The 18616-nt window shown below is 31.1% G+C and overlaps 1 protein-coding gene across 1 annotated transcript in view; it reads left to right on the forward strand.

The window, feature by feature from the left end:
* The window catches only part of CDH19 (cadherin 19), a 55485-nt gene that overhangs the window by 25050 nt on the left and 11819 nt on the right, over positions 1-18616 (forward strand). The window contains exons 7-8 of the mRNA XM_069467882.1: positions 5121-5242; positions 8425-8546. Coding sequence (XP_069323983.1) covers positions 5121-5242; positions 8425-8546 — 244 coding nt within the window. The remainder of the gene's footprint in view (positions 1-5120; positions 5243-8424; positions 8547-18616) is intronic.

An 18616-nucleotide genomic window follows, 5' to 3' on the forward strand; every position in this document is an offset into this window, starting at 1 on the left:
GTACAACTAATATTATACTTAATGATGAAAGATTAAGTACTTTTCCCCTAAGATGGGAAAAAAGGTAGGAGTACATAATTTCATCAGTCCAATACCCCATAATACTGGAAGTCAGAGTCATGAAATAAGTCAAGTAAATAAATTAAAAAATACAAATTGGAAAGAAAGGACATGGTTTTCTTTATTTGCAGAAGACTTGATTATCTACATTGACAATTCTAAAAAATTTATAAAAAAGCCTAGTCATAAGTGAGTTTATCAAGGTAGAAATATACAAGATTATTATTAATTAAACATATACTGTCCATAAGACCCATCAATCCTACTTGAAAGTATTTACCCAAGAGGAAAAGCAAAAAGAAAAAACAAATACTTTATGTTATGGGTCAAAGTGTGTCCCCCAAAAGATGTGTTGTGTCCTAACATCCACTACCTCTGAATGCGACCTTATTGGGAAATAGAGTTGTCCTAGAGGTAAAAAGTTAAGGTAAAATCATACTGGAGTCAATGGGCCTTTAATCCCATATGACTGATATTTTTATAGTAAGACAGAGACACACAGAGAGAAGACAGCCACGTGACAAGAGAAGCAAAGATTGGAGCGATGCATCCACGAGACAAGCAATGGCAATGATGGCCAGAAGACACTAGAAGCTAGAAAAGGCAAGGAAGGATCCTCCCCTACAGGTTTCAGAGAGAGCATGGTGTGTTGACACTTTGATTTAGCCCAAGAACTCTGATAGAATATGTTTCTGTTGTTTTCAGCCACTTGGTTTGTGGTGTTTTGTTGCAGCAGGCCTAAAAAACTCATTCATTTATATTGATATGAAAACCCATATGCAGACATTTATGATAACGTTAATCATGATCTCTCAAAGCTGGGATTAACTCATATATTCTTCAGTAAATGAATGGATTAAAAAGCAAAACAAAAACAAACAAAACCTTTGGTCCCTTGAGTACAAAGGAATTACAAAGGCAAGGGGAGGATGATAAAATTGTTTTGTATCATTACTGTGGTGGTGGACACGTGAGACTATTCATTTTTCCAAATTCATATAATGCTTCATTACATAGAGTAAATATTATTTAATGTAAATTTTGAAAAAAAATTCAAACAGAACTTTGGGGATATTCCTAAATTGGAATGTACATTATTGCAAATGTATTTTACTGTATTTAAAATAAACAACGTAACCAAAATGAGGGTGATTAGGGGTAAAAATATAACCTAAGTAATTTTGGAAAACAGTATTTCAATTCTAAATCTGGAGGAAAAAAACCAGCTGTACAAAAGAAATGTGCTCTACATGCTGAATTTATTTTTTACTGGGCTATTGTTTAGCGATTGCAATGCTACTCTATATGTATGCTAGAATTGAACACATAAGTAAATATACTGAAGATGAGAGTAAGATTTGCTATCATCTAAAAGAGAGCCCAAATAAGAAATGGGGTAAGTTTTACATGAAGGCTATGGTGTTGGACTGGTATCTGAGGTATCATTATGCACTAATGCCTTCTTAACATATATTATAGGTGGATTGACACGGAAATAAATGTAGATGTGTTTGTATGCATGGGTATACATACATATATTTCCTCTTGATGTCTGCTCAAAGGGCCTTAAATGCAATGAAACAGAAGAAGCAGCAGTGGAAACTCTTGGCACATAGATCTTGCTTTCTAATACAATTCTCCAATTAAAGATAACAGGGACTCATCAGAGATCTGGAAACCAGAGCAGGGAAAATGCAAGATGGTCCTGTTGCATCTTGTTCCAGAAAGAAAGGAATTATTCAAAAAATAATTGAAAGAATGGAGAAGTGTTGTAAGGGCCCCAAAACTGTACTGGAATTACTCCAAATATCCAAAGCTATAAATATTTAAGCCACAGATACATAACAGTATTTGGTTTATATGATGATTTTTGGCTTATTAAACATTGAAAAAAATTATGAGTTGGTACTGATATAGATAAGTAAAGGGACACATTTTTCTTATAGAATTATTGTTACTAATAAATGTAGAAGGATGACAGGAATAGGAAATCATCATTAGTACACCAAAGTCATAATTATTGTGGGCATTATTCACCTATGGACACTAAAATTAGTGAGCAAATGTTTGAGAAGAAACCAGATAATTTAAAAATATCTTCCTGAGATCTTTATTAATTACAAAAGAAAAAATAGTAACTTTATAGTAGAGAAACCTGGCTGACATCACCTAATCATGTGATCAAGGTTAATATCACCATTAATAAGATAGAGTCTATACCACATACTCCTGAGAGGGTAGTCTAAGAAGGGTATATCACGTGTTTGTCGTTCCTGCCAAAAATGTATAACCTTCATCTAATTGTGAGAAAAGACCGGGAAAACCCAAATTGAGAGACATTCTATAAAATAAGTGGCCAGTACTCTTCAGCAGCATCAAGATCATGAAAGGCAAGGACATTGAGGAACTGTGGATGAGCCTAAGGACACATGAAAATGAAATGCAGTATGGAATCCTAAAAGGAAAATAACATGGGTGGGAAAATTGCTGAAATTCAACTCTAGTTTATAGTTTACTTAATTATTATAGCAATTAATTTCTTAGTTTTGAAACAATAATAATACAAAGGTTTTATATAAGATTTTGGCATTAGAAGAAGCTGGGTGAAGGGCATATGGAAACATGTTATGCTGTTCTTGCAACATCTTTGTTAGTTTGAAATTATTTTAAAATATGTCTTTAAATGAATTGTGGTGGGAAAATTACCAGCGTTAAATCTGGCCAAGGTGATGATGGTGCATATCAAAATAGCATAGCTGTTTACTATTTATGAATTTTCTGATGTTTGTCTCCTAATTTTTAAACATAAAGTGAAGGGAAATATGAGGGCTGCCCGGAAATATCCACCCCTGTAACCATTCTCATTATATTAATAATGTTGGTATATTTTCTGAATAGCCCTCATATATATTCATATATATTGCAAATATACATATATGTATATATAGTCATAAATATATTACAAATATACATATAATAATGCATAAATATATATTACATATATGCACATATGTAAAATTTAATTAACTAAAACTTATGTCAAGGCCAACTAGATTTAATCTGGTGAAATTGGAGTTGGGGAGAAAATATTGACATGACCAGAATCAGTGGTTCTAAATGGGGCTAAGGAAAATAATACATACTACACAGTAATGTGTAACTAGCATCGTATTAAACTTTCCAGCTTATCCCTTCTTCCTAGAGGGCAACATCTGTTTTTATTTCTGTATTAGTTTTTTAATGGTACTTGAACCTATTTCTTATGACCATGGCTCTTCTTCCTAATTTCTAAAAGACCCTATTAATTATCATAAACTATAATTTCTTGTCAAACTTTTAATGGGATTTATTTGGAATGATATTTTATAGAAATAAGATTAGATGTTTAATACAAAATAACAACTCTTAAAATACTGTTTAATTTTGTCAGCAAATCTATTAAGTAAGAAATGCAACCCCTTGCGGATAATTAAGGAAAATGCTTATAAATGTTTTAAATTGACTATAGTTAAAACTGAACTCCTCTAAAGCTTAATTCTTTGTAATTCCTCTTTACTTCTCCTACGAACACCAAGCTACAAATTAGTACAATATTTTTAGAAATCTTTCAATTCAAGATTAAAATAGTCTCATCTTTTGCCACATAATTACGGCAAATCTCATTCATGTCTCATCAAAGTCTTCTAGAATATATATGCAATGAGAAGCCATCACTGAACCCAAGTTATTACTACTCTTTAATTTTTATTATTAATCACTTACAAGCAAATAAGACATGCTGAATACTTCAAAGGCTTCTTTCATTATGGAGTTTTAAATCATTTTTCAGACTTTTACATGAGGGAATTTTATAACCTGGCTTCTTTTCATAGATGCTCTAACATCTAACAGCACATTGGATCTACTATACTTTCCTTTTGGAATATACATATATATATATATGAATTTGTCAGGTTACACTCTGAAATGTTGGTTTTGTGCATTCATGGCCAAAGAATGACCAGATGCACCAAAGTAAGGCAAGCACAAAAATGAGTTTTATTGAGGAGAGAAAGAGAGGATTATAGAGCAAGAGCAAGACATTGGTTTACAGAGAGAGATACATATGCCACAAATGATGATCAGACCCATTGTTGTAGCAAAAGAGAGTAAAAAGGGGCTTGGTTATGGTCTCTGTTTTCTTTTATAGTGTTCAGATTGGGACCTTCCTCATGGCTCAGACGTCACCATGGAACCACTTTGGTTGGACAGTTGGGAGTTCTATGACCTGAGTCTTACTGCACAGGGAGATCTCCCATGAGCCTCTCTGAGAGCCCATTTTGGGGAGTGAACCACAACAGCACCCACTTTCATCTTTAGGAGACCCAGAATCCCTCACTATCTACCTAACAAATACACACACACACACACACACACACACATACAATCTTTCAGATTGCTGATTCCAGATTCCAGAAATCTTTCAGATTTCCTGGAAGTCTTAAAAATCTATCTTCTACATAAAGAGAATTTATTTTTTATCAAATTGTGTCCTTTAAACAAATAAAAACAAACATTTTTTATATATCAGCAGTCAAGTGATTATAATATAATGCACAGATTAGCAAGCAACACATGTAGTGTAGGAAAGAGACCAGTACTACTCTAGGGTGAAGGTATGTTTTACTTTACTTCAAAGGAAAAAAAAAAGATTCACATTTATTTTTCCCCCTATTTATTTGTACATTGTTCTCTTCATTTGACAAATGGATTTTGCCATTTTTTTAAGCAAGTCATTCACTTATTGAAATTCTTTTTGGACATGAGGATGGGTAACATATGTTTAGATTTAGCATCCATCAATTTAAATCTAAAGTCATCTTAGTTTTTTTTTTCCCCTATTTCCATAGAGTTGACTCTTAAATACATGAATGCAGCACCATTTTAAAAATTGTTCAATATTACATTAGATATGTAGAGCATGCATTTAATAATGTGTCTTATTGCTTAAAAAGAGTGTTATGTAACACCATTATATAGAGAGGATAATAACTTTTAGGAATACTTTCTTTTTGGTTCAGGTATTCTATCATCAAAAGCAAAGTGTTCGATATTGATGACAATGGCACAATCATTACAACTAACCTACTTGACCGGGAGATCAATGCTTGGTACAACCTAAGTGTTACAGCCACAGAAAGATGTAAGTACTCATTGGGGAACCATACAGTTGGTCACCACATCATATAAACCATTACATAATTTCTAAACATTGAGATAAAGCTACTACAAAATGTTGGAATTAGAATTAAATAATATTTTATATGTAAATTTATGTACCCATATTTTATTTTGTTATTTTATATTAATATCTGCTTATTCCTATTACAGCTTATTTTTATTCTTACTACTAAATACCTTGTAAACTGTTTTTCTTATTATAACAATAAATAATGTTTAATACAAAAAACAAATTGAGGAAATCACAAGATATAAATGAAAATCACCTGAAATTCTACAGCATATTTATTATATAGTTATATGTCTCTAAAAATCTTTTTCATAGATATATTTTCATATAAATTTTTAAACTAAATAGACATTTTTCATGTTTTTTTAAACATATTTTCTATGGGTTCCTTTTTAATTGATGAGATTAGTCTTTATGTGCTTTCCAAAAAACACATTCATCCTGAATTGTTCCTTTAGAGCAAAATTTTCAATTTAAAGAAGGGCTTAATTAATGTTAATGTACTACCATTAGAATAGTAGTAAAACAATTGGGCAGGAATTTAAATTTTAAATTCAAAATAATTTAAAATTGACTAGGAATGTTGTCCCATTTAGCCATAATCAGGTTAGACTGATTCTTATCAGTTCTTGCAGAACTATTCTAAAAGTCAAACACAGAATACCTGTGCCTTACACTATTTCTGGGATAAAATGTTAGAGATAATCTAGCACATTAGGAAAAGGTAATAACTCAAGTTAAAAACTTATATGTTTAAAATCAATTATGTATAAATGAAATTATAGTAAAGAATCATGAAGGATTCAAATAATATTCATTGATTGTACATTACAAAAACTGTAATACATTTTCTAATTACACTCATAGTTTCAACTGTGCTGATAGTCAAATCTTCTTCAATAGTCAGTAGTGACCAGATTTTTTGTTTTGTTTTGTGTTGTTTTCAGATAGGCAGATGATTCCATTTTCAGGTTGTAAAAATAGATAAAATTATTCTGATTTACCACATGGATATTGTGCTTAAAATTATGAATCGGTCATTTATTCAATCAATCATATTAATTAAAGCTTAAAGGAATAGATATAACACAATATAAAAGATTATCAAAATCATTCCCATTATTTAGTAAGTGGATTTAGTACCATAAAGGATTAAAACTGTGAATATAAAATATTCCTAGGATGCATCCTTTCTAACTAATTTTACACAGAATTTTAGTAATCTTTCTTTCTTGCCTTTTTAAAGGCATTAAAAAATATCTCTCTTATTCCTCCTTTCATTGAACAGTTGGCAGGTGATATGGTGAAGTGGAAAGCATCTTTCACACTTTTCTTATTTTTATTTTGTGAAACATTGAATAGCTCTATAGAAGCACTGCAGGAGAACTTGGGTCTGGATTTTGAATTTTCCATTTAACCAAACAATAAATAAAGGATGGGAAGCAAATGTGACAATGGAATAAATGCCTGCTGCAAGAGAGGAAATGTCAAGGCTTTTCATGTCAGAAAACACAAAGATTTATTCTAAAAGCAAACTTTTATTCACTGTGAATTTCCGAGAACTTTTTAAAAGGGAAAACTGGCTATAAAGAGTTTTTGTAACACTGGATAACACATTTTAATGTATTTTTTCTTGTTTTTGCATTTCTTAAAAACCTACATCATTAATCCTATTTTAGAACTATTTGTAAGAAATATGTGTAAGTGTCAATTTCTTACAACCATGATATCAACACTGTACCAAAAAAGATTGTTTGGCCATTTAAAGTTCAATAGTAACATAAACAAACCACCTGGCCAGTGGAAAACAGGGCATCACATAAAATTGTTTTAAAAAGCATTAACTGCATACGTTAACTACCTTGTAAAGCTTGTACCATAGCATTATACTGATCATAGGAAAGAGATGTTCTATTTTAACATTTTTTTCCCAGCAAGTGAAGTTCACTGTGCTTAGTCTCTTTCCTGGAAAGCTTCCCAATTTAAGCACAACACTATCAATATGCCAGCAAAGTGAATAAAACTACTAACTCCTTTAAAGTGAAGCTGTGAAGATATATGCATGTTTTGTGCAATCATGCCACAAGTTTAATTTGAATTTAATTGTAAGCAAAATTTTCAGATGGAAAGATAAAATTTTAAATGAATTTCTTAATTTTCCTTCAGTTTATTCATATCTTAAATACTTTTCACAATTTACTTATTTAAAAAAAGATATTTTGTGGTAATATATGTGTAATATACTATAAAAATATGAAATAATTTTTTAATAATTTCATCTTGAAATCTTTAGAAATATCTTTTCATTTTAAAATGTTTTATTCATCTGTTTTCATCCAAAATGCAACACAAAACAGTGGAGTCTTAAAATGATAATTGCTATCATTTATGCATTTTTTAAAGGTCATGGACTGTGTGTGTAACAAATTTTGAAAATTTTAATTTTTAATTAACTGAAAATATCAATTTCTCTCATAGATGTCACTGGTATTTATTAGGGAAATATAATTAGAAACCAAATCTCTACTCAACCCGGAAAACCTCTCCACAGAGGTCAAACACAAAGAAAACTTTTATTATTGGAAAACATTAAACTAGAATGTGAAGTTTATCATGGGAAATCTGCTAAGAGATTGAGAAGATAGAAATCTTACCTTTTTAAATAGTCAGGGAGATATAATGCATTATATAAATGTTCTCAAGATAAACAATAACTAGACATCACATAAGAGGATTTAACAGCACCATTTTTCACATAGAGTTCATCTTAAATTCACTGGATAGTTGGAGTGACTACTTGTGTTTGCTAATTGAATTTATCCAACTAAAACCTAAACTTTTCATATCTTTATGAAAAGAGGTAGTTTTACAACTTGGAACAAGACTTTTGCAGAAATGAGTCTCCTATCCTTCCACAGGAATATTGCTTGAGTTGAACACATTGAGCACAGAATTTTTTTCTAAGCTGTATATTTGATAAATACATGAATCATATAGGGATCCTGACTCAGAAAGTTTTTTTTTCAAGTAAAATAAAAATATACTACGTAGCTTCTAATGCCATGTCATGATTTTTTTTCCTAAAGACAGCATTAATTTCTTAAAATTTTTCATTCTGTGTATTCAATTTGCAGACAATGTACAACAGTTCTCTTCAGTCCCTGTGTATGTACAAGTTCTTAATATTAATGATCATGCTCCTGAGTTCTCTCAATATTATGAGACTTATGTTTGTGAAAATGCAGATTCTGGTCAGGTAAGAACTACTAATAAACTACTAAAGTCCAAACAAAAATATATAATTGTTTCATATATTGTATGTTATTGCTTCCTTATATTATATAATATTGTTATATTCTATATTCTGTTTTATAATTTTTCATATATAGTCTAATATTAGATATTATGTTAATATATAATATTCATATGTTATACTTCATATAATATAATTATATTATATAATAGTTTATGATGCTATATTGTAATTTACATATATATAAGTTAATATATGAAATATTACATATATTTTGTTATATAATCATCTCATTTTGAAATGTCAAAAATTAACTTTATTTCAACTATATTAATTACATGCTTTTATGTTGTGAGTTCTGTATAATATAATTTTTAAAAAATTTTGGAATAACATGTAAACCTCAAGTTTTCTACTTCTAAATTCCTCAAATATTTAAAAAATTATCTGATAACACTGGGGATTCAATAGTAAATCATTTATACTTTTTCAACACAGTAAAGACTTTTCTTGTAATTCTGTAGGATAAATAATGACATTGTAATTACTTTTTACTTTTTCATTTGTGCTGCAGATAAAGGTAAAATGACATATAATCATAAACATATTGAGGGGAAAAAGGCTGGAATTTTCCTTCATAGCTTATAACTACTACATCAGATATAGCAACACAAATAAAATTCAGTATTATATATATTACTAGATATGTAAACACTTATGAGAGCATGCTCATTTTGAAATACATTATTATTACCTCACATTTTTGTACACTTTCTCATTTCAAGCTAAAATTTTATTTGTAAAATATGGATTTTAAATTAGATAGTTCTTTGTGTACTTCTCACTTCTAGTACATGACAGCCTTACATAATTATTAGGAGTCCTTGGAGAACATAGAAGACTATTAAATGCCATAGGCTATTTCACTTAAGAAATGACCACTAATCTCAAAAATTTTATATTCTAGTTTTCAGAATATTTAATAATACATATAGTATGGTTACATTATTTTAAGTGTCCTTGAATTTATCAATGAAGGTAGTTGGAGACCATTTGGATTTTACAAATGCAGAAATTATATTTCTCTACCAACAAGTAGCAGTAGTCAAAGTTATGTTTTATGTTCAATTTCCTAATATGGTAAGAAATAGACATATATACCTTAAGAAATAGGTATATTTTAATTGTTATTGATTGTTCAATTGTAACATACTAGAAATCATCAATAGTTCTTAAAATGCAATTATTGTAAGCATAATTATATACTAGTTATTGTAATTATGTATTTAATATTTTGAGTATAATACTAGTACAGTAAATTATTTATGTGAAGTAAATTATTTTATACACTTTACACAAATATGAATGTATTTAGTTATACCATTGATTAGACAACCTATTTCTAAACTTTAAAAAAAGTGCTTAATTTACCTCATTTTCTATATTATTATTTCTGTAAAGTAGGGCTGAGTGAGGTTACTGGGCAGAAGATCTAGGAAGATAACAAAAAATCTCTATAATTAAAGACGAGGTCTAGAGTACTGATTTTAGGTGATAAATAGTTTTACAGTGATGCCATCTGACTACTAAAATCATTTTTAGTATAGCTAACAAACGGCATTTATTCATTTTTTTGTTTAAAACTATATAATTCTGTAATATTAGTATTGTCATGTTTGTTTGCTTTTCCTTATTTACAAAACACGTAAAATCCCTTGTCTAGGTTGCATGTGAAATATATATGCTATGAAATCATATGAATTCAGTACTTGTGACATCATAATATATATATGTGTGTGTGTATACATATATATATATATATATATGTAAAACTATGGAATAAAATCACTAAGAATCCTGGGTGTCACGAATCTAGCAATGTAGTGAGGAAAAGACAAAAATACTAAAATAATAATCACATGATAGCTGGGAAAAGCTAAATACTTTGAAAAAATAAGTGTGAAAAAGTGGCTAGTGAATAAAGAGTATCAGGGGCTAGTAATATTTTAAACAGGATGTTTAGGGAAAGTCTCACTGAAAAGATAGTATTTTATTTAATAATTAAGACCTGAAGATGACAGAGGGAGGGGTGAGGCTGTTGAAGTAAGGGGTAACTCTGGGGGAAGACAAAGCATGTGAACACTCCCTGATACGTGATTGTGGACAGTCAGTCCCAGGAGGGCGTCCACCCCATGTGGCTGGAACAGGGCTAGGAGGGAGGAAAGCCCTATGGAAGAGTCCAGAGAAGTAACAGTGGCCAGACCATGGTGTGTTTGAAAGCAGTTTGATAACCATACATTTTTTTGAATGAGCAGGAAAACCATGTTCATTAAAAGAAGATGGCGTAGGGTGTTCAATACGATTTTTCTGGACATGTGCTTAAGTGAGGAGCTACAGAGGAGCCAGTTTGGAAGCATGGGAGACGATTATATTATTGCCATAATGGAGTCAAGAAACAATGGTATCTTACACCATGGAACTAGTCAAGAAGGTGGTAGAAGTAATCAGATTCTGGATATATTTTGAGGGTAAGAATATTCTGAGAGATAAGATTTAAGGTAGAAGGAGAAAAGCTGAGTCAGGAATAAATTCAAAGTAAGTTTAAGATGTCTATTGCCTAGTAGCCATCGAAATGGATATGTCATATAGACTGCTGGATACCAGTATACAATTTAGGGGAGAAGTTCATGGTGAACATATAAATTTGAATTTATCAGTCTTATATGTGATATTTAAAACCCTGTGGTGTGATGAGATCCCCTAAGGAGTGAGCATGGATAGACAAAAATAAGTTTAAAGACAAGGCCTGGATATTCCAATATCAAGTGTTCCCAAGGGATGGAAAACACTAGAAAATTATTATAAGGAATAATCCAGAGGAATATGGTAATATAGAAACCAAGTAAAGAAAGTGTCCCATGGAGTAGGGAGTTACTACTTGCTACCATGCTGTTTATAATTCAAGTAAAAGCAGGAAAGTTCCCACTGAATTTAAGAATAGAGATTTTAGACTTAGTAAAATATCTGTAGATAACAAAGGACATATCATCCTGGAAGAAAATATAAAGTGAGAATATGAAAGGCATAGTATAGAGTCTTTAGGAGTATCAATATTTATGGATTTGGTAAAGGAAGAAAAGACAGCAAAGGAGACTGAGGAGGTATAACCAGTGGCATAGAGAGGAAACAAGAAAATTTTCAACACGGACATGCACAGAAGAGAGGGTGTTTGAAGGAGGAAGTATAAATACCCTTAACTCTCACTATTCCGGAAAATCATGATTCTTACAGTTTGCCATCTGATCAAATTTACTCTTAAAAATAGATATAATTTTTCAAATAATTCATAAATATATGAATAAAGTGACAGTGGAGAACAAGTTATTAATCTGTATGAAAGATATATTGCACTGGACACTTGTTAACAATGGCAAGGAAGACATTCCAAGACTATTGCAATAAGAGTCAAGACTAGTTCAATAAGGAAGAGAAACAAGCTCATCTCTGTTAAAAAACAAACAAAAAAAAAGTTGGAGAGTTTCATGTCAAGAGTAAGTTAGTGAAAAAGTCCTAGAGGACATATTAATGGGAAAGTTGGTCCAACATGATTAGACTGTCTGTGTTTGTTGAATGGAGATGATCATCAATGTTAGGCTTCTATTCTCCCACAGAGACTAGGAGGGAGGGACAATACCTTTCCTGATGATTCTATTTCAAAGGGAAAAATTACGCTGTATCTTTTCCTTTCCAGTCACATTTGGATACATGCTGCCTACAGCAATGTTTAATTTGCAAGATACATCAAGTAAATTTTGATGTAAAAAATCTCATAAAAGATGAAAAAATACAGTCACATTTATGTTTAGCAAAACAGAATGGCCCAGATTTTTGTCACAAAATATGGGCTGATGAAGCTCTTCCTGTAGAATGACTTACAAGATGATTACCATATTTTCTCTTTATTCATAGAATTATGTTATTCATTCATTCATTCTTGATTTGAGAAATTTCATCTGGTATATTTTCATCTAAAGTCTCATAGTCTAAAATTTTGCTTACATGATCAATTTTATCAGCATTTTGAGTCTACAGTGTTGGTTTCTGCTTTTGGTATTCATCTTTGGATTAATTTAAAAATTGTGAAATGTCAAAGGCCGGGCACGGTGGCTCACACTTGTAATCCTAGTACTCTGGGAGGCCGCGGCGGGTGGATCGCTTGAGGTCAGGAGTTCAAGACCAGCCTGAGCAAGAGCGAGACCTGTCTCTACTAAAAATAGAAAAAAATGATCTGGCCAACTAAAAATATATAGAAAAAGTTAGCCGGGCATGGTGGTGCATGCCTATAGTCCCAGCTACTCGGGAGGCTGAGGCAGTAGGATCGCTTAAGCCCAGGAGTTTGAGGTTGCTGTGAGCTAGGCTGATGCCACGGCACTCACTCTAGCCCAGGCAACAGAGCAAGACTCTGTCTCAAAAAAAAAAAAAAAAATTGTGAAATGTCTTCCACAGTCAATTTGTTTTTCTGTCATTATAGATGTAAAATGAAAAAATTCTGAATTTTCAACTGTATTCAATGAAATTTAAAATTAGACTGAGAAGATGGTATGTAGTCCTGTTTTATACATTTCTCAAAGTTGATGTGATACTTTGAGCAATACAATTTTAAAAAAAGAAGAAGAATGATGCAATGGTGAAGATTTATTTCATCATTGTATTATTCTTCTTATCTATTTATTAAATAAGTTTTCAAATTATATGTCTTTAAAAACATATTTGAAAAAATTATGAGCAACAATGAAACAATTCCTTGGATGTTGAAATATGACAATGTGTAAGACAAATATCTTGACAATATTCAATACCTAAAAATAATCATATCACTAAGTTTTTATAATATATCCTTAGATTTATAAATGTGTCCATGTGCCCATACTTTAATTGCAGATAAAATTAGGTTTTGTTCATTTAAAATATGTTTTTTTAATTCTTTGGCATACCTCTAAGAACAAAAACTAAATTAATAATTACCAATCTCTGCAAATAGGTAGAACTACTCAAAAAGAAACTCAAATACTATAGTCACTTTGTTGTGCTATTAAATGTTGTTCATTCAATCTAACTACATTTTTGAATCCATTAACCCATAATAATTAATAATTTTTATTTTCTAAAAAAGCACAAATACTAATGTTTGTTACAATATACTCCAAAGGTCTACCCAGGTTTAAACTCTGCTGAGGCAGAGAAATGTCTATATAATGGTAAAGTTTTCTCGTGTCCTGCTTAACATTTAAATGTGAAGCTATATGAAAAACATCTATGAAGTGATATACTTTTTAAAATTTTATAGATGTATGTACTATGCTTAAAAAAGTTTAGGCAACTTTCTTAACATCAGATAGTTTATAAGTGTTTGAGTCTAGGACTAAAATTAATATGTCTCCAAGAATGATGCTGGTTTATTTTAGCTACATATACAATGCTAATCATAAAGACCAGCTAACTATAGATTATTTGCACAATTGAAAAAGAAATATGAAAAACAGGTTTTTCTCTTTTTGTGCTCAGATGGAATAACATTTACAATTTTAAGGGCGAAAATAAAAAGAAATTTAATTTGAACAATCCTTACCTCCTTTCTGGGGTAGGCACTGATCAAACTCAGAATAAGTCACATCAGGCAGCCCTATTTTATAATCAACTTCCTTTAAGGAGGAAGGCCAGCCATCATCATATACTTCCCTGGGGGACTTATAGATGTCACTATGAAATTCTGCAAGTTTGTCTCAATCCATTAAGTAACTGAAAGAATACTACATGGCTACTTGTCATGTTCCTCCACTCAAATCCAAGGGGAAGCCAAGCCTTCCTTCTCACTCTGCCTTATACACCATAGTTTATGGATTGAAATCAGTGGACAGATGATTTGAGTGCCACCAATGTATATAGCATTACCATGGATACTTTCTTCCTTATACACTGAGATGCCTTATTTCAATAATCTAGGCATTATAGCTATTTATCTATAAGATTATCATTATTTCTGCCACATGTTTCCTCAGATATTAATCATAGAGTCAAGCTGACTTTTGGTTCATATTTCTGGTTTGAAATTTACTGGGTAGGTTTTTTCCAAGTACAATTAAAACCAAACACCTAATCTTTAATATATACCTCCCAAACTGCCACTAAAAATGTTCAAAGGCGCTGTTAATCTCTTACCCTTCCTGAAAGTGAAATATTAATGTGTGAACATTAAAACTTATGAAGTAAGCTTTCAAAAAACACTTGCTTTAAAAGGTAATAAAGCATGACTCGTGTGACTGAAATTGTGTACATGCAAAAACCGTAAGTATTTTAATATCTATGGAAATATTTTTAAAAATTTTTACAAAGGGTAGTAAAAGTTATTTGATTAAGTTCACCATATTGTGAACAAGAAAACGAAATGGTGCTGATAAGCAAAATATTATTAAGAACATTCTATTTAGAAGTTTTCAGAGGAAATGCTTAAAAATAAGGAATAAACAATAAAATAAGGACATGACTACATCATCAGAACACAAATTCTGAAATATACATGTCACATGTTACAAAATCATGTAAATTCATGACTAGGTCAAGGGAAAACCAAGAACCAACGTGTACTTGCTCAGATTTCAAGCAGGGAATGCAGTGGCTAAAGCAAAGTGGAAAATCACTTTGACACCTTTTCAATGTAGAATGAGAAAAGGAAAGCAATACAGAGAAAAGAACTTTCTTTGACTTCTGAGCCTGAGATCCCCGAAAGTGAATTGCTAAAAATAAGACAGGGGAAGGATGAAACATGGAGAACATGTAACTTAGGCAATGTTGAGGTAAGAAATATAGTTTCTGAATATCAAAAACTGAAGGGAGAGTTTGTGCCAGGACTTAGTGAGGATTTGTTTATGTTAAGAATCTCACATGAAGTTCATCCTTTCTTCTTTCCTACAGTATTCATTATTTATAAAGTTTCACAATTCAAAGAATTTTGCTGTTTGTAAATACAAGTTTAAAAATTTTGACAGTCTTGATGTTAAAGGTAACAAGGGAAAATGTTGCTTTTATAGAATGATTAATTGATTGCTATGGAATCTAATTGCCTCAAATTGTGTTATTTCAAGACTCATTAAACTGGCTGCTCTATTAATCTAGGAGCTACTTTGAAAGATGGTTTTTCTTTTTGGGGGGTTTAAGGTGCTTTACTAGGTAAACAGTGTCCTAAAACATTGTTTACTTTGGTAATTATTCCTCAATTAAGTAAAATCATTTAGATACTCAAATACATTTCATGCAATTTTTACATACTTGGAATTGCTATATATACACGTAAGTAATTGATTAAAACCATTTTCTATAAATCAATTATTTGAAGTTATCATTCTCATAGAAAACTCCTAAAGAATATTTTAAGTCAAAAGACTTGCATAATTGAGTACTTTAAATATTATCAGTTGCAACTATTCCTCATGCTATACAAATATTATCAAAAATAGTGTTAAAACACCTAAGGAAGGTGACAAAACATATTTTGAAATATCTTAATATTTTACATTATATGAATAAGTCAAAGAAGTAAAATATACACAAAATTTTTTGCATTTGATTATGAAGAATTCCTTTAACAAAATTAAACCTAAATTCTGGGTTTACTTATAACAAGTAAAAATACACACATAATAAATATAATAATAAAATGTTATAGCTAATACTCTAATCAGTCAAAACCTAGTGTAATATTGAAACCCATGGGGTAGTATCATTTAAAACAGTATTAAGAAATAAATGCCTTCTTTTACACTATTATTTCAATGAATTCTAATGCTGAGGTCCATACAATAATATATAAGCTACATAAGAAATAAAATAAGAAGAAAAATTATTTGAAAAGATATTATGTAGTTCAATATTGCCAAATAAATGATAGAATTTTAAATTTTCTTGTAGCCACATTTAAAACCATGAAAAAGATGGTATTAATTTTAATGATGTCTATTTGACACAATATATCCAAAATATCATCATTTTAATATAAAATAATTAAAACTCATTAACAGAATATTTTATATTTTACATCTATTTTTTATATTATAAAGATGATTTTTGTCTCATTTCCCTCAGCTGGACAAAAATGACAGGTTAAAAGATGCTAGTCCTGTATCTACCTTTTTGGATAGATAATACATAAATTACAAAAAATTAAAATGTTAGAATAGTCACATTCTGCTCTAGAGGAAACCAAACATTTCCTCAATGATCTAAGTGGGTAATCAGAATATTTGGTTTTGTTCTTAATGTGTCAGTGGCCAAGGTGGGGAGGAGAAGAGGGAGAGTACATTTAGCACTTTGCAAAATATTAATATAATAAATGAGCTGACATTAGAGTAATTTTCCTTTCCTATTTGGTGCAAATAGTTATCATTTTTCAAATCAATGATTCCCACTATCTTGAATAATAGTAAATATCAGAGAAAAGTATAATATTGGTGATTTTTAGATTCTTTTATACTGATATTTTGTCTAATGTAAAGACATTTACCTTGTCTTCAAGTAAAAATTTTCTCTTGTCTAAATTTCAATGATCCCACATTGCAATCCCTGTTTTTCTTCTCACTTTCCTTCCTCTGTGTGCATCCTTTTTAGTTTTCCTGAGCTTTCTCTTCTTTCATTCACTTCCACGTCTCAACTACAGATCTCTATGTGTATATTTCTGCTCTTTTTTCTATCTTAAGCTAGACATCCCATTAACTAGAGAAAATTTCCACTCAGATGTCCTGTCATTACACCAAATTTGCTCCTAAGCTTGCCCTTTTTTTCAGTATCCGTAGTAAAATTATTATTATTACTCATCAAGTTTTTCAAGAAAAAAAGGGGATGTCATTCTTAATTGATTCTAGTCTTTATTCTCCATATCCAATCAATCATTAAGTTTCGTTGATACCATCTGCTAAATATATCTTTAATGTGTCAATTTCTCTCTATCCCCACTCTTTCTACCCTAGTAGGGATGTAACATCTCTTCTGGAGTAGAACTTACTACTCTCATATATATATGAGAGAGAGAGAGAAAGACAGAACGCAAGTGTGCACGCCCTCTTGGATATGATGAAAAGACATTGCTTTGGTGACATCATATGGAACTCAGCATACTCTTAGGGACATTTGGGGACTCAGGAAACTATAGCTCCATCTGGAAGCATGTTGTACCATCTTCAGTTTAAGGAAACAGCTCAGTGATTTCTGTATTGTTTCTCTTTAAAAGTAGCTTATATTCCATAATTGTGATTGTTAGAGTCTTTCTGTATATCATATCAAGAGGTTTTGATTACCAAGCATTTGCTCACTGGCATCACAACAGGTTGCTGACTAGGTTCTCTGTTTCCAGACCTACCTTAAGGATGTCCTCAAAAGGAACATTCTAAAATGCATTTCTTTCCCTGGGATAATGGGATACCAAATAAAAGTAATGATCATGTCTTTCCCAACATAGAACTTGTGAGTGTCCCTCTGTATAAAATACAAACTCTGCAACATGCCCTCTTGGAATGTTTGTGATGTATGCCTGGCCTACTTCTGCAGTATGATCTTTTAATTTCAGTTTAGATGCCAGGTCCTCTAACACCCTATATGTTTAAGTATTACATACTTTAGGTGTTTTAGGTACTTTTATTATGTACTCTAGGTATCATGTACTTCCTCAGTTCTTTTTAAGTTTGCAATTCTGCTTGGCCCTGTGCTCCACTAAAAAGTGGTGACGGAGACATGAGATTTTATCCACCACGGGATTTGCATCCCCCAGCCCTGAGATTGCTTGGAGTGTTCTAAGTGCCAAAGAAAGATGTGTTAAATGGATACAACTGAGATATTAATCAGATATCTTTTATAATTTAACTTTATTCGTGTATATATTCTGATCTGTATGTGATTTTTAAAAGTATTCTTAAAAACTAATTGGGGTTGAGCAATCTCACAACTAACAGATGCGGTGAGCCTTGTAGGCGTGGAAAGGGCACGCCTCAAATCATGGTTTGGATGTGACAAAGTCATAACATGTA

This window comes from Eulemur rufifrons, chromosome 5 (genome assembly GCF_041146395.1).
Source record: "Eulemur rufifrons isolate Redbay chromosome 5, OSU_ERuf_1, whole genome shotgun sequence".
Lineage (NCBI taxonomy): Eukaryota > Metazoa > Chordata > Mammalia > Primates > Lemuridae > Eulemur > Eulemur rufifrons.